The 25,863-nt window shown below is 44.5% G+C and overlaps 1 protein-coding gene across 1 annotated transcript; it reads left to right on the top strand.

The window, feature by feature from the left end:
• The first annotated feature begins 1,047 nt into the window (after positions 1–1,047).
• Positions 1,048–22,001, top strand: LOC121292758 (ovarian cancer G-protein coupled receptor 1-like). The gene is made up of 3 exons (XM_041215112.1): positions 1,048–1,093; positions 16,390–16,512; positions 18,028–22,001. Exon 3 carries the CDS (start codon positions 18,156–18,158, stop codon positions 19,134–19,136), a length of 981 nt encoding a protein of 326 aa, XP_041071046.1. The 5' UTR covers positions 1,048–1,093; positions 16,390–16,512; positions 18,028–18,155; the 3' UTR covers positions 19,137–22,001.
• The last annotated feature ends 3,862 nt before the right edge of the window (positions 22,002–25,863 follow it).

Here is a 25,863-nt window from a genome sequence, read left to right as displayed (position 1 = left end):
TGGTGTCAAATCTTGTTTGATAATCACTGCTGTGAAACACCCAGTGTCAGACAAAAAGGAACCTTTAAACAAACTGATAGCAGAAGCTTGACCTATTTAACCAGCATGTATTGAAAACTGTGAACAGTAGTCAGGGTATAAATGCTTGTTCTCAGCCTGCTTAAAAATTAACCTGCTGAACTGTGAAACTAAATAACGTTATTGGGAAGGAACAGAAAAGTGAAGTTGAAGAAAGACATTGGGATTTTGATTTATGAAGCACAGACCTTGGGGAATGTAAAAATTAGTGACGATGGGTCTGAGTGTTCTATTGACCATGTCTGCAAACATCTTTATCTGCAGAGTTGACTGCAAGGGGCTTCATGTGATGGAAAATTATTCAAAGACAAAGAAAAACTGACAAATTTGGGGCTGGTTCAAACCTCATGGTTTGAGCAAAGAGTTTATCATATGGTTGGACATTGTTTTAAGCAGAAAGTTCATAGGACAATATGGCCCTGCTAGTGTGACAGCTCAGGTCAACCTTTAAAAAGGGGTGCAAGAGATTAGAAATATCAGACCTTTCCTGCAGCGAACAGAATGGATCACTAGGCGTCAGGAGGAAATCTGCAAGCAACAGGAGCTGGCCATTTTCAGGCTATTGTATGCCAAATTACTAATGGCATATTTTGGAATTCTGGTGCTAGATATTTTAAATGCATTTATTTTTGGGAGCAGAGTAACAAAGCAGCTTTGTATTTTTATTATTTTCTTTTTGCCTCTTCTTTCCCCAACTGTTAAATCTGTAATCATTCTCTGTAATCTGTTTAAATGTGGGTCCTTTTCCAATCTGTCCAACAGAGGGCGCTGGTGAGAAGTGACTAAAGCATTCTGGGAGAAGTCATCGCAGTCACCACGACTCATGAGGAAATCGAGGAGGACCCATTGTCAAAGAACAGAATTGCCCCAATAATTACATTGATGTAGTGTTTCCATCCCTCCCTCCTCCTCAAGCCTAAAAAAAAGAGAGGAAGAGGCAGTGCCTTCAGGAGTGCACCAGACCTGCGAGGGACACTCTTCTGAAAGTGGATTTTAAAGAAAAAGCAACTGATTGGTGAGTAAATCCTGGGACCAGACTCGGAGGGAGGAGCACCGGAACGGTGAGTATAAATCTAGCTTACCTCAGGGATTTGTGGCCTTGTCTCTGGCGAGCAGACTCGGAGGGAGAAGCACCGGATTGGTGACCTCAGGGTACAGAGTAACTGAAGCCAAAACTGAAAAAAGTGACATCACAGGAAAGCTATGATCTGATTGGTTGGTAGGAAATCTGCACCAAATTTGAAAGAAAAAACACTGCAAAGCTAACTAATAAATTAATTATCTAAGTAGAGATGGCTGGGCAGGTGATGTGCTGTAGCTGTATGATTGGGAGGTGGCAGATCCCTTTGCGAGCTGCTGTGATCACATCTGCAGCAAGTGTTGGTTGCTGGAGGAACTCCGGCTCAGAATTGATGAGCTGGATTCCAAGCTCTGGACGCTGCGGCACATCCAGGAAAGGGAGAGTTACCTGGATGCTTTGTATCAGGAGGCGGTCACACCCAGTAGATTAAGTACCTCAAGTCAGGTCAGTGGTCAGGGTCAGCAGGCTGTGACTACAAGTGAGGCAGGTAGAGGGATCCTGTGTTCAGGAATAGAGGAGCCTCAGCTCTTGACCTTGTCCAACAGGTATGAGGTACTTGCTCCCTGTGTGGATGAGGAAGAGGGCTGTAGGGAGGATGAGCCAGCTGACCATGGCACCGTGGCACAGGAGGCCATTCAAGAGTGGGGAGCAAAAAGACAAGTGGTAGTTGCAGGGGATTCTATAATTAGGGGAATTGATAGCTTCCTTTGTAAGCAGGATCGAGAATCATACATGGTATGTTGCCCGCCCGGTGCCAGGGTGAGGGACATCTCTGACTGGCCTGAAAGGATATTGAAGGGAGAGGATCCAGTTGTTGTGGTCTACGTCGGGACAAATAACATAGGTAAGTCTAGGAAAGAGGACCTGTTTGGGGATTATCAAGAACTAGGAACTAAATTAAAGAACAGGTCCTCAAGGTTTATACTCTCCAGATTACTTCCCGAACCACGTGCAAATTGGCACAGGGGCGCGAGAATAAGGGAAGTAAACACTTGGCCAAAGGAATGGTGCAGGAAAGAGGGATTCCATGTCGTGGGGCACTGGCATCAATACTGGAACAGGAGGGATCTGTACCATTGGGACGGTCTCCAAATGAACCGATTTAGGACCAATGTTCTAGCGAAAAGGGAAAATAAGGTGGTCAACAGGACTTTAAACTAGAAAGTGGGGGGTGGGGGGGGAGGAAAGGGTAAAACTCCAAGATGTATGACTAACGGGAAACAAAGCAGCAGGTTAGCTTTGGATTCAATTTCAAGGAAAATTATGAAAAAACTGAAAAGAAAGGAGAGCCCGGGAGATGCTATTAAATTCTCCGGAACACAAAATAGGACAGAGTGTTTGGAAAGGGCTAGGAATCTAACTTCAAGCACATCAGATAAAGGGATGACAATGAGAAAGGGGACAGGAAATACAGGACTGAAGGTGTTGTATCTGAATGTACGCAGTATATGAAATAAGGTAAATGAGCTTGTGGCGCAGATTGAAATTGGCAGGTATGATGCGGTGGGCATCATGGAGACATGGCTGCAAGGGGATCAGGACTGGGAGCTAAATATCCAAGGATATACATCCTACTGAAAAGATAGGCAGGTTGGCAGAGGGGGTGGGGTTGCTTTGTTAGTAAGAAATGAAATTAAATCGATAGCAAGAAATGATGTAGGGTCAGATGATGTAGAATCTGTGTGGGTAGAGTTGAGGAACCGCAAAGATAAAAAAACCATAAAGGAAGTTACGTACAGGCCCCCAAACAGTAGTCAGGCTGGGGGGCACAAGATACACCAGGAGATAGAAAAGGCAAAGTCAGCATGGTTTCATCAAGGGGAGGTCATGCCTGACAAATCTGTTAGAATTCTTTGAGGAGGTAATGAGTAGGTTAGACAAAGGAGAGCCAATGGATGTTATCGACTAGGACTTCTAGAAGGTCTTTGACAAGGTAAGAAAGGCAAGCTTACAGTGATCATGGGGGATTTCAATATGTGGGTAGACTGGGAAAATCAGGTTGGTAGTGGATCCCAAGAGCAGCTTGTGGTGGAGCCCACTAGGGAACAGGCAATTCTAGATTTAGTGATGTGTAATGAGGCAGATTTGATAAGGGAGCTTAAGGTGAAGGAACCCTTAGTAGGAAGTCACCATAATATGATAGAATTTACCCTGCAATTTGAGAGGAAAAAGCTGGAATCAGATGTAACAGTATTACAGTTGAATAAAGGCAATTACAGAGGCATGGGGGAGGAGATGGCCAGAATTGACTGGGACATGAGCCTAGCAGGAAAGACAGTGGAACAGCAATGGCAGGAGTTTCTGGGAGTAATTTGGGAGACACAGCAAAAATTCATTCCTAGGAAGAAGAAGCATACTAAAGGGAGAACGAGGCAACCATGGCTGACAAGGGAAGTCAGGGACAGCATAAAAGCTAAAGAGAAAGCATACAATGCGGCGAAGAGCAGTGGGAAACCAGGGGATTGGGAAGCCTACTAAGACCAAGAGAGGACAACTAAAAAAGAAATAAGGAGGGAGAAGATTAAATATACGGTTAAATTAGCCAGTAATATAAGAGAAGATTGCAAGAGTTTTTTAGATATGTAAAAGCTAAGAGAGAGGCAAAAGTGGACATTGGGCCGCTGGAAAATTATGCTGGAGAAGTAGCAGTGGGGAACAAAACAATGGCGGAGGAACTGAATAGGTACTTTGCGTCAGTCTTCACAGTGGAAGACACGAATGACAACCCCAAAGTTCAAGAGAGTCGGGGGCAGAGGTGACTATGGTGGCCATTACCATGGAGAAGGTGCTAGGAAAACTAAAAGGTCTGAAGGTGGATAAATCATCTGGACCAGATGGATTACACCCCAGAGTTCTGAAGGAGACAGCGGAAGAGATAGTGGAGACGTTAGTGATGATCTTTCAGGAATCACTGGAGTCAGGGAGGGTCGCAGAGGACTGGAAAATCGCTAATGTAACCCCCCTGTTTAAGAAGGGAGTGAGGCAAAAGATGGGAAATTACAGGCCGATTAGCCTGACCTTGGTTGTTGGTAAGATTTTAGAGTCCATTATTAAGGATGAGATTTCAGAATACTTGAAAGTGCATTGTAAAATCGGGCAAAGTCAGCATGGTTTCATCAAGGGGAGGTCATGCCTGACAAATCTGTTAGAATTCTTTGAGGAGGTAATGAGTAGGTTAGACAAAGGAGAGCCAATGGATGTTATCGACTTGGACTTCTAGAAGGTCTTTGACAAGGTGCCACACAGGAGGCTACTCAGTAAGATAAGAGCCCATGGTGTTAGAGGCAAGGTACTAGCATGGATAGAAGATTGGCTGTCTGGCAGGAGGCAGAGAGTGGGGATAAGCAGGTCCTTCTCAGGATGGCGGCCGGTGACTAGTGGAGTTCCGCAGGGGTCAGTGTTGGGATCAGAAATTTTCACTTTATACATTAATGATCTAGGTGAAGGAACTGAAGGCATCCTGGCTAAGTTTGCAGATGATACAAAGATAGGTGGAGGGACAGGTAGTATTGAGGAGGTGGGGAGGCTGCAGAAGGATTTTGACAGGTTAGGAGAATGGGCAAAAAAGTGGCAGATGGAATACAACGTGGGGAAGTGTGAAGTCATGCACTTTGGTAGGAAGAATTGAGGCATAGACTATTTTCTAAATGGGGAGAGAATTCAGAAATTTGGAGTGCAAAGGAACTTGGGCGTCCTAGTCCAGGATTCTCTTAAGGTTAACTCGCAGGTTGAGTCGGTAGTTAGGAAGGCAAATGCAATGTTGGCATTTACATCGAGAGGACTAGAATATAAAAGCAGGGATGTGCTGCTGAGGCTTTATAAGGCTCTGGTCAGACCACATTTAGAATATTGTGAGCAATTTTGGGCCCCATATCTCAGGAAGGATGTTCTGGCCCTGGAGAGGGTCCAGAGGAGATTTACGAGAATGATCCCAGGAGTGAAAGGCTTAACGTATGAGGAACGTTTGAGGACTCTGGGTCTATAATCGATGGAGTTTACTGAAAGGCCTGGATAGAGTGGACGTGGGGAAGATGTTTCCATTAGTAAGAGAGACTAGGACCCAAGGGCACAGCCTCAGAGTAAAGGGAAGACCTTTTAGAACAAAGATGAGGAGATACTTCTTGAGCCAGAAAGTGGTGAATCTATGGAATTCATTGCCACAGATGGCTGTGGAGGCCAGGTCATTGAATGTATTCAAGACAGAGATAGATAGGTTCTTGATTAGTAAGGCGATCAAAGGTTACAGGGAGAAGGGGGGAGAATGGGGTTGAGAAACTTATCAGCCATGATTGAATGGCGGAGCAGACACGATGGGCCGAATGGCCTAATTTCTGCTCCTATGTCTTATGGTCTTATGTAATTGTGTGTACAAATAAACTAATTCCATTAAATACAACAACATTTTGATTGAGTCATGAAATTGTTCTCTTGCAATTCACGGATCAAAAAAATCTATAAACCTGTGTGTTTTAGAAGAGAAAGTCTAACACTCAAGTCACTTTGCACATGAAAAGTTACTGATACTGTTGTTGGTACATTAAACTCAAACAATGAGGAAATCCTTAAGCAGTTGGGCAGAACATTGCAATATTTACTATTTTCTGACCAGAGAGGTACTCTATGAACCTACAGCATCTCACCTTTTGATTCACCGTGTGGGCAGTGATCGTAAGGTGCATTAATATCACGTAAAGAGCAGCAGTCAGGGAAAACCATTTGGAAAGGTGAAAATGTAAAAAGCAAATAAAATTAAAAAAAACAATCTAACTATGTTAATCAAACTTGTATAAGAAAAATAATACATGACCTGCAGAAAAGGATTGTCTCAATCATAATGCTAAGCAATGGAATTAACACATGGGCCAGAGGGTGTTGGTGCTCCTGCCAGTGTGAACTGCAAGGAGTGACTGGTTCACTCACTCATCAGGTCCATGTACATAGTAGATCAGTTAACAGGCTCCAATTAATCTACCACATGTTCATATATAGAGTCACTGCCTCTGGGGTGGAAAAGGAAGGAGAGATTAACTGAAATCTTATCTTGGAGCAAAGTGAGTTTCTTGCTTAACTAGCTCAGTGATCACCCACAAAAAAAAACAGGAAATTGTTGCGAGGCTTTCACTCACTGTTCTCACATATCTAAGCTACACAAAGTGGCAATGACAACTTATTCAAACCCCGTGCACCAACACTCACACTCAGTGCCAACCAACCAGAAATAATGTACAGCCGGGGGAGTGGGTACAGGGGACTCTGGCATTGGCAGCACTGAGTACAAGATCACAGGGAGTTTTCTGGGCCACAAAGAAGAAGGGGACAACATGTTTCTTTACAGATTATTGAGAACTAAATCGACTTGGCAGAGACTGGCATCTAATTAAAGCCAGTTGCACAGACACTGGATAGGCTCATGAAGGGAGGTGGGGGTGGGAACAAGGCACACGGCTTGATGAAAATTTATCAGGGCTGTTGGCATTTAGTGGGGCACTGGCATCAGTATTGGAACAGGATCTGTACCATTGGGACGGTCTCCACCTGAACCGATCTGGGACCAATGTTCTAGAGAAAAGGGTAAATAGGATGGTCAACAGGATTTTAAACTAGAAAATCGGGGGGGAGGGAAGGGTAAAACTCCAAGAAGTATGACTAATGGGAAACAAAGCAGCAGGTTAGCATGTGGGGTGTGGTGGGGTGGGGGGGGGGGGGGGGGGGGGGGGGTGGATTCAACTTCAAGGAAAATTATGAAAAAACTGAAAAGAAAGGAGAGCCCGAGAGAGGCTATTAAAAACCCCAGAGCAAAAAATAGGCCAGAGTGTTTGGAAAGGGCTAGGAATCTAACTTTATGCACATCAGATAAAGGGATGACAATGAGAAAGGGGACGGGAAATACAGGACTGAAGGTGTTGTATCTGAATGCACGCAGTATACGAAATAAGGTAAATGAGCTTGTGGCGCAGATTGAAATTGGCAGGTATGATGCGGTGGGCATCATGGAGACATGGCTGCAAGGGGATCAGGACTGGGAGCTAAATATCCAAGGATATACATCCTACTGAAAAGATAGGCAGGTTGGCAGAGGGGGTGGGGTTGCTTTGTTAGTAACAAATGAAATTAAATCGATAGCAAGAAATGATGTAGCGTCAGATGATGTTGAATCTGTGTGGGTAGAGTTGAGGAACCGCAAAGGTAACAAAACCATAATGGGAGTTACGTACAAGCCTCCAAACAGTTGTTAGTATGCTGGGCACAAGATACACCAGGAGATAGAAAAGGCATGTAAGAAAGGCAAGCTTACAGTGATCATGGGGGATTTCAATATGCAGGTAGACTGGGAAAATCAGATTGGTAGTGGATCCCAAGAAAAGGAATTTGTGGAATGTCTATGAGATGGCTTTTTGGAGCAGCTTGTGGTGGAGTCCACTAGGGAACAGGCAATTCTAGATTTAGTGATGTGTAATGAGGCAGATTTGATAAGGGAGCTTAAGGTGAAGGAACCCTTAATATGATAGAATTTACCCTGCAATTTGAGAGGAAAAGGCTGGAATCAGATGTAACAGTATTACAGTTGAACAAAGGCAACTACAGAGGCATGAGGGAGGAGCTGGCCAGAATTGACTGGGAGATGAGCCTAGCAGGAAAGACAGTGGAACAGCAATGGCAGGAGTTTCTGGGAGTAATTTGGGAGACACAGCAAAAATTCATTCCTAGGAAGAAGAAGCATACTAAAGGGAGGACGAGGCAACCATGGCTGACAAGGGAAGTCAGGGACAGCATAAAAGCTAAAGAGAAAGCATACAATGCGGCGAAGAGCAGTGGAAACCAGGGGATTGGGAAGCCTACAAAGACCAACAGAGGACAACTAAAAAAGAAATAAGGAGGGAGAAGATTAAATATGCGGTTAAACTAGCCAGTAATATAAGAAAAGATTGCAAGAGTTTTTTTAGATATATAAAAGGTAAGAGAGAGGCAAATGTGGACATTGGGCCGCTGGAAAATTATGCTGGAGAAGTAGCAGTGGGGAACAAAGCAATGGCAGAGGAACTGAATAAGTACTTTGCGTCAGTCTTCACAGTGGAAGACATGAATGACAACCCCAAAGTTCAAGAGAGTCGGGGGCAGAGGTGACTATAGTGGCCATTACCAAGGAGAACGTGTTAGGAAAACTAAAAGGTCTGAAGGTGGATAAATCATCTGGACCAGATGGATTACACCCAGGGTTCTGAAGGAGACAGCGGAAGAGAGGGTGGAGACATTAGTGGTGATCTTTCAGGAATCACTGGAGTCAGGGAGGGTCCCAGAGGACTGGAAAATCGCTAATGCAACCCCCCTGTTTAAGAAGGGAGTGAGGTAAAAGACGGGAAATTACAGGCTGATTAGCCTGACCTCGGTCGTTGGTAAGATTTTAGGGACCATTATTAAGGATAAGATTTCAGAATACATGGCAGTGCATTGTAAAATCGGGCAAAGTCAGCATGGTTTCATCAAGGGGAAGTCATGCCTGACAAATTTGTTAGAATTCTTTGAGGAGGTAATGAGTAGGTTAGACAAAGAAGAGCCAATGGATGTTATTGACTTGTACTTCTAGAATGTCTTTGACAAGTTGCCGCACAGGAGGCTGCTCAGTAAGATAAGAGCCCATGGTGTTAGAGGCAATGTACTAGCATGGATAGAAGATGGCTGTCTGGCAGGAGGCAGAGAGTGGGGATAAGGGGGTCCTTCTCAGGATGGCGGCCGGTGATTAGTGGAGTTCCGCAGGGGTCAGTGTTGGGATCAGAACTTTTCACTTTATACATTAATGATCTAGATGAAGGAACTGAGGGCATCCTGGCTAAGTTTGCAGATGATACAAAGATAGGTGGAGGGACAGGTAGTATTGAGGAGGTGGGGAAACTACAAAAGGATTTTGACAGGTTAGGAGAATGGGCAAAAAAGTGGCAGATGGAATACAATGTGGGGAAGTGTGAGTTCATGCACTTTGGTAGGAAGAATAGAGGCATAGACTATTTTCTAAATGGGGAGAGAATTCAGAAATCTGGAGTGCAAAGGGACTCAGGAGTCCTAGTCCAGGATTCTCTTAAGGTTAACTTGCAGGTTGAGTTGGTAGTTAGGAAGGCAAATGCAATGTTGGCATTTATTTCGAGAGGACTAGAATATAAAAGCAGGGATGTGCTGGTGAGGCTTTATAAGGCTCTGGTCAGACCACATTTAGAATTTTGTGAGCAATTTTGGCCCCATATCTCAGGAAGGATATTCTGGCCTTGGAGAGGATCCAGAGGAGGTTTACGTGAATGATCCCAGGAGTGAAAGGCTTAACATATGAGGAACGTTTGAGGACTCTGGGTCTATACTCGATGGAGTTTAGAAGGATGAGAGGGGATCTGATTGAAACTTACAGAATACTGAAAGGCCTGGATAGAGTGGATGTGGGGAAGATGTTTCCATTAGTAGGAGAGACTAGCACCCGAGGGCACAGCCTCAGAGTAAAGGGAAGACCTTTTAGAACAGAGATGAGCAGAAACCTCTTTAGCCAGAAAGTGGTGAATCTATGGAATTCATTGCCATAGGCGGCTGTGGAGGCCAGGTCATTGAATGTATATAAGACAGAGATAGATAGGTTCTTGATTGGTAAGGGGATCAAAGGTTACGGGGAGAAGGGGGGAGAATGGGGCTGAGAAACTTATCAGCCATGATTGAATGGCGGAGCAGACACGATGGGCCGAATGGCCTAATTTCTGCTCCTATGTCTTATGGTCTTATGTAATTGTGTGTACAAATAAACTAATTCCATTAAATACAACAACATTTTGATTGAGTCATGAAATTGTTCTCGCAATTCACGGATCAAAAAAAATCTATAAACCTGTGTGTTTTAGAAGAGAGAGGCTAACTTTCAAGTGATTTTGCTCATGAAAAGTTATTGATACTGTTGTTGGTACATTAAACGCAAACAATGAGGAAATCCTTAAGCAGTTGGGCAGAACATTGCAATATTTACTATTTTCTGACCAGAGAGGTACTCTATGAACCTACAGCATCTCACCTTTTGATTCACCGTGTGGGCAGTGATCGTAAGGTGCATTAATATCGCTTAAAGAGCAGCTGTCAGGGAAAACCATTTGGAAAGATGAAAATGTAAAAAGCAAATAAAATTAAAAAAACAATCTAACTATGTTAATCAAACTTGTATAAGAAAAATAATACATGACCTGCAGAAAAGGATTGTCTCAATCATAATGCTAAGCAATGGAATTAACACATGGGCCAGAGGGTGTTGGTGCTGCTGCCAGTGTGAACTGCAAGGAGTGACTGGTTCACTCACTCATCAGGTCCATGTACATAGTAGACCAGTTAACAGGCTCCAATTAATCTACCACATGTTTATATATAGAGTCACTGCCTCTGGGGTGGAAAAGGAAGGAGAGATTAACTGAACTCTTATCTTAGAGCAAAGTGAGTTTCTTGCTTAACTAGCTCAGTGATCTTCCACAAAAAAAAACAGGAAATTGTTGCAAGGCTTTCACTCACTGTTCTCACATATCTAAGCTACACAAAGTGGCAATGACAACTTGTTCAAACCCTGTGCATCAACACTCACACTCAGTGCCAACCAACCAGAAATAATGTACAGCCAGGGGAGTGGGTACAGGGGACTCTGGCATTGGCAGCACTGAGTACAAGATCACAGGGTGTGTTCTGGGCCACAAAGAAGAAGGGGACAACATGTTTCTTTACAGATTATTGAGAACTAAATCGACTTGGCAGAGACTGGCATCTAATTAAAGCCAATTGCACAGACACTGGATAGGCTCATGAAGGGAGGTAGGGGTGGGAACAAGGCACACGGCTTGATGAAAATTTATCAGGGCTGTTGGCATTTAGTGGGGCACTGGCATCAGTATTGGAACAGGAGGGATCTGTACCAATGAGACGGTCTCCACCTGAACCGATCTGGGACCAATGTTCTAGCAAAAAGGGTAAATAGGGTGGTCAACAGGACTTTAAACTAGAAAGTTGGAGGGGGAGGGAAGGGTAAAACTCCAAGAAGTATGACTAATGGGAAACAAAGCAGCAGGTTAGCATGTGGGGTGTGGTGGGGTGGGGGGGGGGGGGGTGGATTCAACTTCAAGGAAAATTATGAAAAAACTGAAAAGAAAGGAGAGCCCGGGAGAGGCTATTAAAAACCCCAGAGCAAAAAATAGGCCAGAGTGTTTGGAAAGGGCTAGGAATCTAACTTCATGCACATCAGATAAAGGGATGACAATGAGAAAGGGGACGGGAAATACAGGACTGAAGGTGTTGTATCTGAATGCATGCAGTATATGAAATAAGGTAAATGAGCTTGTGGCGCAGATTGAAATTGGCAGGTATGATGCGGTGGGCATCATGGAGACATGGCTGCAAGGGGATCAGGACTGGGAGCTAAATATCCAAGGATATACATCCTACTGAAAAGATAGGCAGGTTGGCAGAGGGGGTGGGGTTGCTTTGTTAGTAAGAAATGAAATTAAATCGATAGCAAGAAATGATGTAGCGTCAGATGATGTAGAATCTGTGTGGGTAGAGTTGAGGAACCGCAAAGGTAAAAAAACCATAATGGGAGTTATGTACAGGCCTCCAAACAGTAGTCAGGATGTGGGGCACAAGATACACCAGGAGATAGTTAAGGCGAGTAAGAAAAGCAAGCTTACAGTGATCATGGGGGATTTCAATATGCAGGTAGACTGGGAAAATCAGGTTGGTAGTGGATCCCAAGAAAAGGAATTTGTAGAATGTCTACAAGATGGCTTTTTGAAGCAGCTTATGGTGCGGACCACTAGGGGACAGGCAATTCTAGATTTAGTGATGTGTAATAAGGCAGATTTGATAACAGAGCTTAAGGTGAAGGAACCCTTAGTAGGAAGTGACCATAATATGATAGAATTTACCCTGCAATTTGAGAGGAAAAAGCTGGAATCAGATGTAACGGTATTACAGTTGAACAAAGACAACTACGGAGGCATGAGGGAGGAGATGGCCAGAATTGACTGGGAGATGAGCCTAGCAGGAAAGACAGTGGAACAGCAATGGCAGGAGTTTCTGGGAGTAATTTGGGAGACACAGCAAAAATTCATTCCTAGGAAGAAGAAGCATACTAAAGGGAGGACGAGGCAACCATGGCTGACAAGGGAAGTCAGGGACAGCATAAAAGCTAAAGAGAAAGCATACAATGCGGCGAAGAGCAGTGGGAAACCAGGGGATTGGGAAGCCTACAAAGACCAACAGAGGACTACTAAAAAAGGAGGGAGAAGATTAAATATGAGGTTAAACTAGCTAGTAATATAAAAGAAGATTGCAAGAGTTTTTTTTAGATATATAAAAGGTAAGAGAGGCAAAAGTGGACATTGGGCCGCAGGAAAATGACGGTGGAGAAGTAGCAGAGGGGTACAAAAAAATGGCGGAGGGACTGAATAGGTACTTTGCGTCAGTCTTCACAGTGGAAGATACGAGTAACATCCCCAAAGTTCAAGAGAGTCGGGGGCAGAGGTGACTATGGTGGCCATTACCAAGAAGGTTCTAGGAAAACTGAAAGGTTGGAGGTTGGATAAATCACCTGGACCAGATGGATTATACCCCAGAGTTCTGAAGGAGATAGCTGAAGCGATAGTGGAGACGTTAGTGGTGATCTTTCAGGAATCACTGGAGTCAGGGAGGGTCCCAGAGGACTGGAAAATCGCTAATGTAACCCCCCTGTTTAAGAAGGGAGTGAGGGAAAAGATGGGAAATTACAGGCCGATTAGCCTGACCTTGGTCGTTGGTAAGATTTTAAGAGTCCATTATAAAGGATGAGATTTCAAAATACTTGAAGTGCACTGCAAGATAGGGCAAAGTCAGCATGGTTTCATCAAGGGGAAGTCATGCCTGACAAATCTGTTAGAATTCTTTGAGGAGATAATGAGTAAGTTAGAAAAAGGAAAGCCAATGGATGTTATCTACTTGGACTTCCAGAAGGCCTTTGACAAGGTGCCACACAGGAGACTGCTCAGTAAGATAAGAGCCCATGGTGTTAGAGGCAATGTACTAGCATGGATAGAAGATTGGCTGTCTGGCAGGAGGCAGAGAATGGGGATAAGGGGGTCCTTCTCAGGATGGCGGCCGGTGACTAGTGGAGTTCCGCAGGGGTCAGTGTTGGGACCACAACTTTTCACTTTATACATTAATGATCTAGAGGAAGGAACTGAGGGCATCCTGGCTAAGTTTGCAGATGATACAAAGATAGGTGGAGGGATAGGTAGTATTGCAGAGACAGGGAGGCTGCAGAAGGATTTTGACAGGTTAGGAGAATGGGCAAAAAGTGGCAGATGGAATACAACGTGGGCAAGTGTGAGGTCATGCACTTTGGTAGGAAGAATAGAGACATAGACTATTTTCTAAATGGGGAGAGAATTCAGAAATCTGGAGTGTAAAGGGACTTGGGAGTCCTAATCCAGGATTCTCTTAAGGTTAACTCGCAGGTTGAGTTGGTAGTTAGGAAGGCAAATGCAATGTTGGCATTTACATCGAGAGGACTAGAATATAAAAGCAGGGATGTGCTGCTGAGGCTTTACAAGGCTCTGGTCAGACCACATTTAGAATATTGTGAGCAATTTTGGGCCCCATATCTCAGGAAGGATGTTCTGGCCCTGGAGAGGGTCCAGAGGAGGTTTACGAGAATGATCCCAGAAGTGAAAGGCTTAACATATGAGGAACGTTTGAGGACTCTGGGTCTATACTTGATGGAGTTTAGAAGGATGAGGGGGGATCTGATTGAAATTACAGAATGCTGAAAGACCTGGATAGAGTGGACGTGGGGAAGATGTTTCCATTAGTAGGAGAGACTAGGACCCGAGGGCACAGCCTCAGAGTGAAGGGAAGACCTTTTAGAACAAAGATGAGGAGAAACTTCTTCAGCCAGAGAGTGGTGAATCTATGGAATTCATTGCCACAGAATGCTGTGGAGGCCAGGTCATTGAGTGTATTTAAGACAGAGATGGATAGGTTCTTGATTGGTAAGGGGAACAAAGGTTACGGGGAGAAGGGGGGAGAATGGGGTTGAGAAACTTATCAGCCATGATCGAATGGTGGAGCAGACTCGATGGGCCGAATGGCCTAATTGCTGCTCCTATGTCTTATGGTCTTATGGTCTAGTGGAGAGGATCGTCCGCCTCCACACGCCTCATGACTCAAGGGATTCTGAGTTTGGATCCCTCCAATAGAAACCATATCCACTATATTGCAACATCTTTCAGGTTCCATTTATACAGGGACTCCCAGTACTCTTTGATGACAACCCCGTTTTTAGACAGGCCTGTAAATTGAGGAGAATTTGCTTAAACTGGATTTTTATTTCTTGGACTAGAACAGGTTCAGTATAGATTTCACGGAGGCTTTTAGAGTTTTGAAAGAAATCAACAGGCAAGATAGAGAGGTCTTCTGTGGGCGGGTAAACTAGGACATAACCGCAAGATTAAAGCCAGATCAATCAGGAGATATGTCTTATAATGTCTCATACAAATATGTCTTCACCAAAGCTGGTAGAAGTGTGGAACTCTGTCCCACACAGAGCAATTGGTTCTTGCTCAATTCATTATAATAATCCTTAGGTCAATAAATCTGTTAACCAATGTTATGAAGAGATATGGAACCAAGATAGGTGAATGAAGTTGGGATACAGGTCAGCCATGATCTCGTGATCTCAGTGAATAGCAGAACAGGTTTATAATGTAATGAAATGTTGACCAACAGCTGAAGGGAATGTGGCACAGCAACTCCAGAAAGTCTCTGATTTTAAATTCACAATGTCATTACACAGAAAATAAAAGCACAATACTGCAGGTGCTGGTAATCCAAAATAAAAGCCGAAGGTGCTGGAAATATTCAGCACATCTGGCAGCATCTGTGGAGAGGAAAACAGTGAACGCTTTCAAGTCAAATATGACTCCTCAGAACACAATCATACTCAACTTGAGACATTAACTCTTTCTCTCTCCACAGATGCTGCCAGCCTTGCTCAATATTTCCACCAGTTTCTGTTTTTAAGTCATTACACAGGCTTTTTATCTTCAACAGGAGATGCAAGCACCATTCTAAGATACACCCAGTGGCACCCTGTTGAGGAATATGAGGAGGTTGTTGGAATTGTATCAGATTGCACAGGATTGGAGAGGGAGGAGGATGAGGGGTTGAAATAAGGAAGAAAAGAAAGAAGTTGGCGGCAAGGAGAGAGGGGTGGAGAAGGAGAAAGAGTCCATGTGAAGGGGAACGGACACGTCATGATGCATTGGATCCAGAGACTGTGGATTATTAGTGAACTGGGAGAGAGGGAGCAGATTTTAGGAGGTTTGAGGAATATTTGGGAAAGTGGTGACCTGGGTAGAAAACCAAGTATTATACTTTCAAAAACATGTAAAAGCCTATTATTTGTGAAATATGAAAGTGCTTCAATTTGACCAAAACACATTTTTAATGTCAAAAAATAACATTTTCTTGGGGAGAGAAAAAGTTAACGTTTTGAGTAGGTATGATTCTTAACTCTATAGAAGAGTCACACGGACTGGAAACGTTAACTCTGTTTCTCTCCCCACAGATGCTGCCAGGCCTGCTGAGTTTTTCCAGTATTTTTGTTTTTATTTCAGATTTCCAGCATCCGCAGTGTTTTACTTTCATTGTTTTCCTGGGTGGGGGGCTTGGTGGGAGCCTGCAGTTCCTCCTCCAAATGGACCAATGCTGTTCCGAAAACATTTCCCTTTCTACTTTCGTGGATGCTTACATTTCTTTGCACCGGTGCAGTAATTAAATTCTGGACGTATTTTCTTGCCCAGCTCCTTGTTTTCAGATGGCAAGCCTGTTCTTGACCAGTCAGGATGTGATGGGGATTGTGGGCGGGCGAGGTGGGGTGGAAATAAGCGGGAGAGAGAATGAGTCAGGTTTTCCATGAAACTTTTGTGTCCGTTTCTCGTTGTCTCGGTCGCAGCCTATAAGTCTGGGATCCCCCTGCACTGAGGCACTCAAGTGTTAAGAAGAATTTCTCTCGGCCAGCTCCACAAATTGATCTTAAAGCCGCAAAACACTCCATCGCGAGCGCAGGATGTACGATTGGCATTGGGTGCAGATGTCTCTGATTACTATCATTCTCTTAAGATTGCTCTGAGTTTCATGCGGGTTTCTCATTAGCAATTCTACTTGAATCATAAACATTGGTGAATGTGTTGCAGAGCAAAACGAAGTTACGAACTGTAATATAAAGTAGGGAATCATAACCTTCAATGCAGCTAATACGGAGTTCCGGGCACTGATCCAGCTATCCGTCAGAAACAGACAACAGGAATGTTGGAGAGGTAAGTGTTCCATTTTTTTTTCCAACCCGGGAAGGAAATCAAGTGTTGGGCGCAAAGGGACAGAGAGAAGATAAAGTAATTGGAGAAATAATGTTTCAGTGGCTTTTAAAAAGTTTCTTGATAGAAGTTAGTAAACTGCAGAGGCGTCGGTTTCCCCCTAACCCAACCAGCGGGAAATTGACTGGGTGGAGTTTTGTACAAAAGTAAAAATACCTGGAAAAACTCAGCAGGTCTGGCAGCATCTGCGGAGAGGAGCAGAGTTAACGTTTCGAGTCCGTACTCGAAACATTAACTGTGTTCCTCTCCGCAGATGCTGCCAGACCTGCTGAGTTTTTCCAGGTATTTTTTATTTTGAATTTCCAGCATCCGCAGTTTTTTGCTTTTATCTTGGAGTTTTGTACAACCCTGGTTTAACATTTCACCTGGCTTTACTCCCCATTAAAGTCAATGAAGACAGACAGAGGGTTTTAGGGAAGGAATTCAAAGAGTTGAGGAGCTTAATATCTGAAAGCAGAGCTCCCAGTGGTGGTGGTGAGTACACAAGAGGTCACAGTCGGAGGATCCGAGGGTTCAGTTGGGCTCGGAGTTGGGTTGCAGGAAGATAGTGGAAGAGGGGGTGGGGGCAAGGCCACTTGCAGATTTAACAAGGATTAAAATGTTCAATTATGATGTGGGGGACAGACTGAGAGAGATGGGCAAGGACAGAGATGGGGCACAGTGAGGGAAAGGACATGGAGTGCAGATCCATGGATGAGCACTCCTGGACTATGGCATTATCCAGGAGAATGCAGCCCCCTTGATCAGGCATGTCAACCATTAACCTGCATCCACCACTGACATGTCATGGCAGCAGTATGTACCATCCACAAGGCTCAGTGCAGTAACTTAGCAAGTCATCTTTGATTGCACCTTCCAACCAGCGACCTCAACAACCTGAAGGACAAGGGCAACACATGCTTAGAAACATCACCACCTGCAATTTCCCCTCCAAGCCACACATCATCTTGGCTTGGAACTATATTGCTGTTCCTTCACCATGGCTGAACCAAGTTTTGGAACTCCCTCCCTAACGGCACTGTGAGTGTACCTACACCACATGGGCTACCGCTGTTCAAGAGGGCAGCTCACCACCACCTTCAAAGGCATTTTTGGGGTGAGAAATAAATACTGACCTTACCAGCGATGCCCACATCTGAGCATGAATATTGAAAAAAAAATCTTATAATTTGGGAGGTTGAGAGAATAATGTAGAGGGATTTTGGGATGCAAACCTCCCAGCAGAGTCAAAAGGATAGTGGATTCAAGTCCTACTTCACAGAATTGAGCAGAAATATAAGATATATGAGCATTTTTTTAAAAATTGAAATGGTATAGTGGAAAGGGCAGGTGAACAGGACAGATTTGATTTAGATCTTTCAGAGAACTAACACTGACACAATGGAACAAATGGCCTTCTACTGTGCTTTAAAGTTCCATGACTATATTGTTTCATAACTTACTTGTTTTTTCCTCCAGAGAGACAAGTTTCATTAAAGAAGAATTAAATAGGCAATGATCATAAAAAGTTAGCTACCACAAAAAGGTGTGTTGCTGAGAAACCTGCAAAAAATACTTGATGAAAAGTTCCAGTATTGTGTTGAACGATGACCAACTGTTCTATTGACCACAGTATCCACCAAATCCTGTTTCCCACGGTCTACATTGCTGTCTTCATCATCGGACTCCCAACTAATCTCCTGTCACTGTATCACAGCTACCTGCAGATCAGACAGAGGAATGAGCTGGGAGTTTATCTCTGTAATCTGACCATCTCAGACCTGTTGTACCTCATTTCCTTGCCCTTCTGGGTTCAGTATATGCTGCAGCACGATGACTGGGTCCACTCCCGGGCACTCTGCATACTCAGTGGTCTGCTCCTCTACCAGAATATCTACATCAGCATTGGCTTCCTCTGCTTCATCTCCATTAACCGCTTCCTCGCTGTGGCCTACCCTCTGAGATTTAAATTTTTACACACCAGGAAGGCTGCAGTGTTCATCAGTGTTCTCATCTGGATCAAGGAGATTCCTGCTTGTGGCTTTTACATAAACTCCCAGGTTCTTAGTAAAGACAATGAGAATGACACCTTGTGTTTTGAACATTATCCTATGCAGTCGGAGGACAGATATTTAAATATTTACAAGCTCTCTATTGGGTTCTTCCTCCCTTTGATTTTATTCATTTACGCTTATTATAAAGTGCTGGCAGTTGTCCGTAAGGTCCGTGGGCTTCAAGGAGAAAGGAAATTAAGAATAAAAAAATTGGTGTCTGCGTCCATCATTATTTTCCTGGTTTGCTTTGCTCCTTATCATGTTCTCCTGATGATTCGAACAATATTCGAGTATGAATGTAAATTTGCTGACAACGTTTTTGAGCTTTACCATTTTGGGCTTCTGTTGACGAGCTTAAACTGTGTGGCTGATCCCATCTTGTACTGCTTTATATCTCCGAGTTCACACGGCTGGTTAACCAGGTTCCTGGATCCCGTTACAGGTCTCCTTCCTTGCCGTAAGACAGAAGTAACTGACGTCCCAAAGACACAGATCAAATCGACAGTTATGAATAAAACTGAATTAACAAGTTAAGGACACCAGGATGTGGAGGGCAATGGTTCTATTTAATCGGGGATGGAATTAGGGAGTCATAAGGACACCTTGCATAACCTTCATTTATATTTCCTCTAGCATAACTGATTACTGGGTGATCTGACTGAAGTGTTTAAAACATTTTAAAAATTTGGTAGGCTATATAGAGAGAAGCTACTTCCACTGCTGAGATCAAAAATGAGGGGATATGTCTACATTTGCGCGAGGCCATTTCTACACACAGTCTATTAGAAATCAGAAATTCTCATGCCTGATCAGTAGATGCTGAAAGTCAACTGGAGTTTTGTGACTGCTGATAGATTTTTGTTAGGTAAATTTATCAAGGGATATGGAGCTAAGGTAGGTGATACAATTGAACGGCGGGGCAAGCTCGAAGTGTGAATGGCGTATTCTTGTTCTTATGTTTTCTAACAGAATGGATTGGTACATGAGGAGTGTTGGCTACCTTCTTTGCAAACTCTTGTTTTTCTCTTTAAAAAAAATCACTTTGCCTCCACTTTTTTTCCTCCTTTCAGAAAGAAAGAATTTAGATTTATGTCACACTTTTAAAACTTCAAGTTTTCACAATTCTATAGCCAAAGATGTACTCCTTGTGTTATAATGCAAGGAAGCGTGGCAGACAGCGCCACAAATAACAATGAGTTAACAATCAAGTAATTTGTTCCTTTTTAGTGATGGTTGATTAACGATAAAACACCAGATTGTGAGCCAAAGTTTAGTAAGCCTTCATCACTGAGAAATCAGATTTTTCTCTGAAAACCTCTAGTCCTGTCACCATATCTGATGTTATCATATTGCTTTAAAGGGAAGATTATTTTGATCTAAATAATTCCCTGGACTTTAAGCTCTCCCCTTCTATGTGGAATATAAATTTAAATTGTGACTAAATGAATTAGCAACCAAAGCTTCAAAAAGAATACTCACCTTATATGCTTTAGAATATCTCGAACAAACATAAGAAATAAGAACAGGAGTTATAGACTATTTGCCCTCTCGAGCCTGCTCTGCCATTCAGTAAGATCATGGCTTATCGGATATTGGCCTCAGTACTTTCCTGCCTGCCCCCCTTAATGGTTGACTCCCTTGTAGATCAAAAATCTATCAGACAAAGCAGCCTCGAATATAGTCAGTAACCCAGCCTCCACTGCTCACCGAGAGAAGAAATTCCTCATCTCCATCTCAGTTGGGACACCCTTTATTCTGAAATTGTGCCCGCTAGATCTAGATTCCAACCACACAGCATCTACCCTGTAGATCACCTTTCATTCTTCTAGCTCCAATTTGTATAGGCTCTACCTTTCCTCATAAGACAACTGCTTCAACTCAGGAATCAACCAAGTGAGCCTTCTCTGGATTGTCTCCAATGCAAGTACATCCCACCTTAAAAACCGTACACTGTATTCTAGGTACACTGTACAGATGTAGCAAGTCTTCCCTACTTTTATACAGCATAACTGCAGTAAAAGCAAATTTCATTTACCTTCCAAATTACTTGCCATGTCTGCATGCTAACATTTAGTGACAAGCAAGCAAATGCTCCTTTTCTTTACAGGTATGGAATAGAGCTCTGCATTAGGGTAATGAATAAGAACGAGTATTTTCAGAAAGATTTTTAATTGGCTTAGAGTTTTGAAAGATTGGAATTAGTTTAAGAGTTTTGAGTTAGAATTAAAATTGGAGTAGCAACTCTGGTAAAGATTGTGATTTAATTACATTTATCAAATTAACTTGGATGAGGAATTCTGGTGAAGATTGGAGTTGAACTAGAGCTTCAGATAAGGATTGAAGTTGGAATATAGTTTTGGGGGGATAGATTTAGGTTGGATTTGGGTTTCAGGGTGAGACTGGGATTGGATTAAAGTTTTTGGTAAAATTTTGAATTTAGGTTAGCATTTCAGTTAAAGATTACGATTGGATTGGAATTTTTGGTCGACTGGGATTGAATTTGAGCTTCTGGTAAAATATTGAAATGGGATTATAATTTCTGGTGGGAAGTGAGATTGGATTAGAGCTTCAGGTAAGAATTGAGGCTGGACATAACTATGTAACAGCCTTCAGTTTCTAATTGCAATACTTTTTTACATTCTATCTCTTTTCACTTAAATTGGTTATGTCCCTGAGATTACTGTCTCTTAGATTTTCTTTGTCCTTTTGTCTTTGTGTATGGTTAGGGATAAAGTAAGTCCATAATTCTGTCTGAAGCCTCTGTGTGGTTAAATGCAAAAAAAAATATGCATTCACTCTGAAACTTTGGCTTTTGATCTGAAAGTAATCAAATTACAAATACTGCGAACATCATTTCTTGTCTTTTCTTCACCTGAGGATAAGTGCATTGCTAGGGCAGCATTTATTGTGTATCCCTACTTTAATTAAGAGGGTGGTTATCTGCCCTCTTCTTCAACTGCTGAAGTCCATGTTGTGTTGAAACATCCATGGTGTTGTTAAGGAGGGAGTTCAAGGAAATTGACCCAATGATAAAGAAATAGCGATAAACATCTAAGTCATGATGGTCTATTGGCACAAGTCAGGATGCTGGCACTAACATTCATTGAAATGGAATACAAACCTCTTCCGCTGTTGCATGTTGGACCTGTGTTGCTTTTTATTTCTATATCCTTTCCTAAGAGGGCATTGGATAAATACGCCAAGATTTTGATTTCACCTAGCTGAATTGGAATGACACAAGGCTGAGGCAGAACTTCATGGAGCTTAAAACTTTGTTATGTCAATCCAAAATTCATTCAAAAGATTTAGAAAGAATGCAACATATATTTGAAAGCTAAGTACTGTGTTCATTTATAATGGTAACTTTTTTGCTTTGTCTGTATTACCTCACATATTACAATAAAGGCAATGCATAACTAAACCTGAAATATATAGTGTTTTTCAACCTATTGGGGCTATCAGAAAAGTGTTGCCAGAATTTTCTGGCTGACGTGCGGGTAGTTGAGCCCGCATGACAGCACTTAAAATGTTGCGCGCTGACATTGCGCAAGCGTGCCGACGTCAGTGCGCGGCATCGCGATATTTCGGTCGGCAGACGCGCTCACCAGTTCATCTTCCATTAATTGAATGCCTCATTAAGGCTCCTAACTTGCCAATTGTCCTGGATTTTGAGGGGCCCGTGCAAACTTCGGTTCGGCACACAGGCCCAACGGACAGGCGGGTAGGAAATTTTTAAATAAAACTCATGCAGTGTCGGGATATGTGGACTCAGAGGGGTCGTTCATGTTTTACACGAAGTTTTAATTGCTGAGAGTGTTTAAAAGTTGCCTGTGTGATTGTTAGCAGTTCTCATCGATTTCCAAGGGCTCTTTGTGCACTTTGAAACCAGTCTGCAGACAGTTATCTTTTTCAGGCCTGCAGCTTTCTGGAGGCCTCCATTTAGCCTGGGGGTATGGGTTCTGACCTCTCCACTTGAGGCAGCTCCCCTGAGGATGACGGGAGGGATAGGATAAGGAGGAGGCCAGGACTGGACAATCAGCCTCCAGGGGAGCCACCTTTGGGTGGCCAGGCGCAGGCACAAGGGGCGCAGGGCCAAGAGGTTGTCCAAGGTGCAAGGGGCCGCAGAAGATGCTACTATCCTGCTGCCAAGGTATACAGGCAGTGAAGCAGCTACCTCAATATGATTGAGATGCAGTGCTGAAGGACGGTCCGACTGTCAAGGGAGACAGTCAACTATATCTGTCAGATGATTGGCCCTGAGATCTCCCCTAACTGTGTGCATGGACACCCCACACCAGCAGCTGTGAAGCTCACACTTCTATGCCTCTGGCTCCTTCCAGGGCTCGGTGGGTGATCTTTGCAGTGTCTCCCAATCAGCTGTCCACACTTATGTCAAGCAGGTTACAGACGGCCTGTTCAGACGGGTATCCATCTTCATCCACTTCCGCTGCGACCAGGCAAGTCAGGCACAGCGAACCAGAGGCTTCGTGGCCATTGCTGGCTTCCCCCGTGTCCAGGGTGCTATAGACTGTACACATGTGGCCATCAAGGCGCCAGCAGGTGAGCCCAGTGCCTTCGTCAACAGGAAGGGCTTCCACTCCATGAACGTGCAGATAGTGTGTGATCACAGGATGCTGATTCTACAAGTCTGTGCAAGGTACCCAGGCAGCTCCCACGACATCTACATCCTCAGACACTCCCAGGTGCCGAGGGTCTTCAGTGCTCCGGCTCGGTTGGATGGTTGGCTGCTGGGTGACAAGGGCTATACCCTGCAAAGGTGGCTCATGATGCCTCTCCACCGTCCAAGAACAGAAGCTGAGCAGAGGTACAATAGGAGCCAGGGCACCACAAGGGCTGTGGTGGAGAGAGACATCGGTCTTCTCAAGATGCGCTTCCGTTGCCTGGACCGCTCAGGGGGTGCACTCCAGTACCCCCCCAGATCGCGTCTCTCTGATAGAGGTAGCATGCTGCGCCCTGCACAATCTTGCGCTGGAAAGGGGGGATGCAGTTGATGATGAAGACCTTGACCCCCCAGATGAGGCTGCACATGATGAATCCAGCAGTGCCTCAATATGAGGAAGCACAGGGCGATGATGATGGGCAGAACGCCAGCCTGCAATTACACCAAGGAGGCAGGGACACCCGGGACAATTTAATCCAAAGAACCTTCAGCTAGCTCCACACACATGGATCAGCAGGAGCAGCATTGCCCGGCACTCCCACACGTAGCACTTAGGTGCCATATCTTCCATCTTTTCAGCTGCAACTAAGGGCTTAATACAGAAACATCAATGTCCACTCAAACACTCATGATAAATATGTGAAAAAGAAAAATGCACCACAAACGAAACACCCTCAGCCATGGTAACAAAAGTGGACTTTATTATGTCCAAAAGAAAAGCAAACAATTCTCCATTGCATCAAGAACAACTTGGGTCCCTATTCTAAGGCCAACACAAAATCACCAGTGACATACCCGTGGAGTGCCTAATGTGCCTTATTGCTTACGTTTTCGGGTGCTACATCCAGGTGCCACCCCATCGCTCAGAGTGGCTTGAGAGACAGCCTGCTGACTCTGCTGTCCTATTGGCCTCGATGACCTTGGCGGCTGTCCTCTGGCCAGTGGAGCCTGTGATGGCTCCGCCTGGGAGGGAGTGGCCAGTTCCTGATCTGGCACCTCCCCAGTTGTCACAGTCTCAACAGAAGAAATGTTGACTGGCAGAGGGGTGGAGGAGCTGCTGCCCTCATCCAGAGCGCCCTGAGAGGAGCTCGCAGCGACGACAGGCAGCTGCTGCGCCGACGTGATGTCCCTTTCAACCTCCCTGATCACCGCAGATGCAAGGACACCGAGCGCCAATGCTTGGTGCCCACAACATCTCTCACATTGGGAATGACCACCCGTGGCCAGTACTGCTGTGAGGGCTTGCAGGTCAGAGCATATCCCAATCATAAGGTGTTCCATCCGATTGAACCCCCTCTCTATGAGAGTCACCTATCTCTCATTGGAGGAAGCCTGAAGCTCTGCCCTGAGAGTCAAACCTTCACGTGCACTCTGCCTGGACTCCTCCATCGCAGAGACCAACTGAAGCATTCCCTCATGCAACTCTGCCAGATGCAAACGCACTTCCTGCTGCCTGTCCTGCAGCTGCTGCGTTGGGGACAACTCCAGAGGCATGTCACCAGTACCGGACTCAACATGTGCCTCGCCCCTGCAGCGCTCCAGCTGCTGGTGCCATCGGCACTCTCTGTCCCTACCATCTCCTCCAGCGATTGTGATGTGCCCTCTCCACTGTGACCCGGGACACTAGCCAACGGTAAAGTCCCCACTGAAGTGTGTGTGTTTGCGCTGGTGCCTGGCTGGCTGAAATGATGTGCTGCAAGTTGCACATGTTGGCCCACGGGTGTGGACGGGGGGGCTGCGGTGTTGAGGTGCACGTCGTTCTGGTGGTGATGCTGAAATTAATAAGGACATTGCATCAGTTAGCGTACAGTCAGTTCAACCTTTCATCCCTTTCCTCCCCAGCCTCGTAAGTCGCTCACCCTTCAAGACCCTAAGGAGACCAACATTGATGGGGTAGAAAAGAGTCAAGAGGAGCCCAACCATTAAACGCACATGCAGACAGGCTAGTCAGATGGCCTCAGGAATGCCACATGGAATGTTATGTACCATAGGAGTGGGGAGTATGCAGAGGTACCTGACCTGGATGCATTCTGGCCTGGATAGTTGTGGGGCTGAGGAAACATCACAAACAGTTGTGACATTTGCCGTGGATCACAGGAGATTGAGAGGCCACATTATTAGTCTTCATTCCATTAGGAGGGCATAGACCGGGTGGGCAGAAGGCAACATTTCCCCTTGACGCAGGGATGAGTAACATGGGGGTATTTATCTAAGTCGAGTGCCATGAGGTTCACAGCTGAGGCGCTGAGGACCTTTTGGACAGAGTAATGTGGGGCGCACTGGCTGAAAGGGTGCTGGAGGTCCCAAACCCCCTCAGATGGAATAAGTCTTTGGCTGTGCAGCAGCGATCCAATGGCATGTTAAACCATGGATATAGTGGTCACAAATGGGATAAGGTGACTTTGGAAGGTGGTGGAGATGCGAATCCTCAAGGGGACGGCTGTCCCTCCTGTATGATCCACATGTCAGAGCGTCTCAGTCTGTCAATGAGTGTTGTTTCAGCATTAATGATTGCAGAAACCATCAGTGGTTTGGATGGTGGGCAGACAGAGTGGATCGGACTGTGGACCTTAAATACCT

The sequence above is a fragment of the Carcharodon carcharias genome, chromosome 20 (genome assembly GCF_017639515.1).
Source record: "Carcharodon carcharias isolate sCarCar2 chromosome 20, sCarCar2.pri, whole genome shotgun sequence".
NCBI classification, from domain to species: domain Eukaryota; kingdom Metazoa; phylum Chordata; class Chondrichthyes; order Lamniformes; family Lamnidae; genus Carcharodon; species Carcharodon carcharias.
The sequence above is the reverse complement of the archived record's forward strand: the minus strand, read 5'-3'. Positions and strand labels throughout refer to the sequence as shown.

What these genes read in the sequence shown, in the direction of transcription:
- LOC121292758 (XM_041215112.1), top strand. Translation starts at nt 18,156, where the DNA reads ATGACCAACTGTTCTATTGACCACAGTATCCACCAAATCCTGTTTCCC.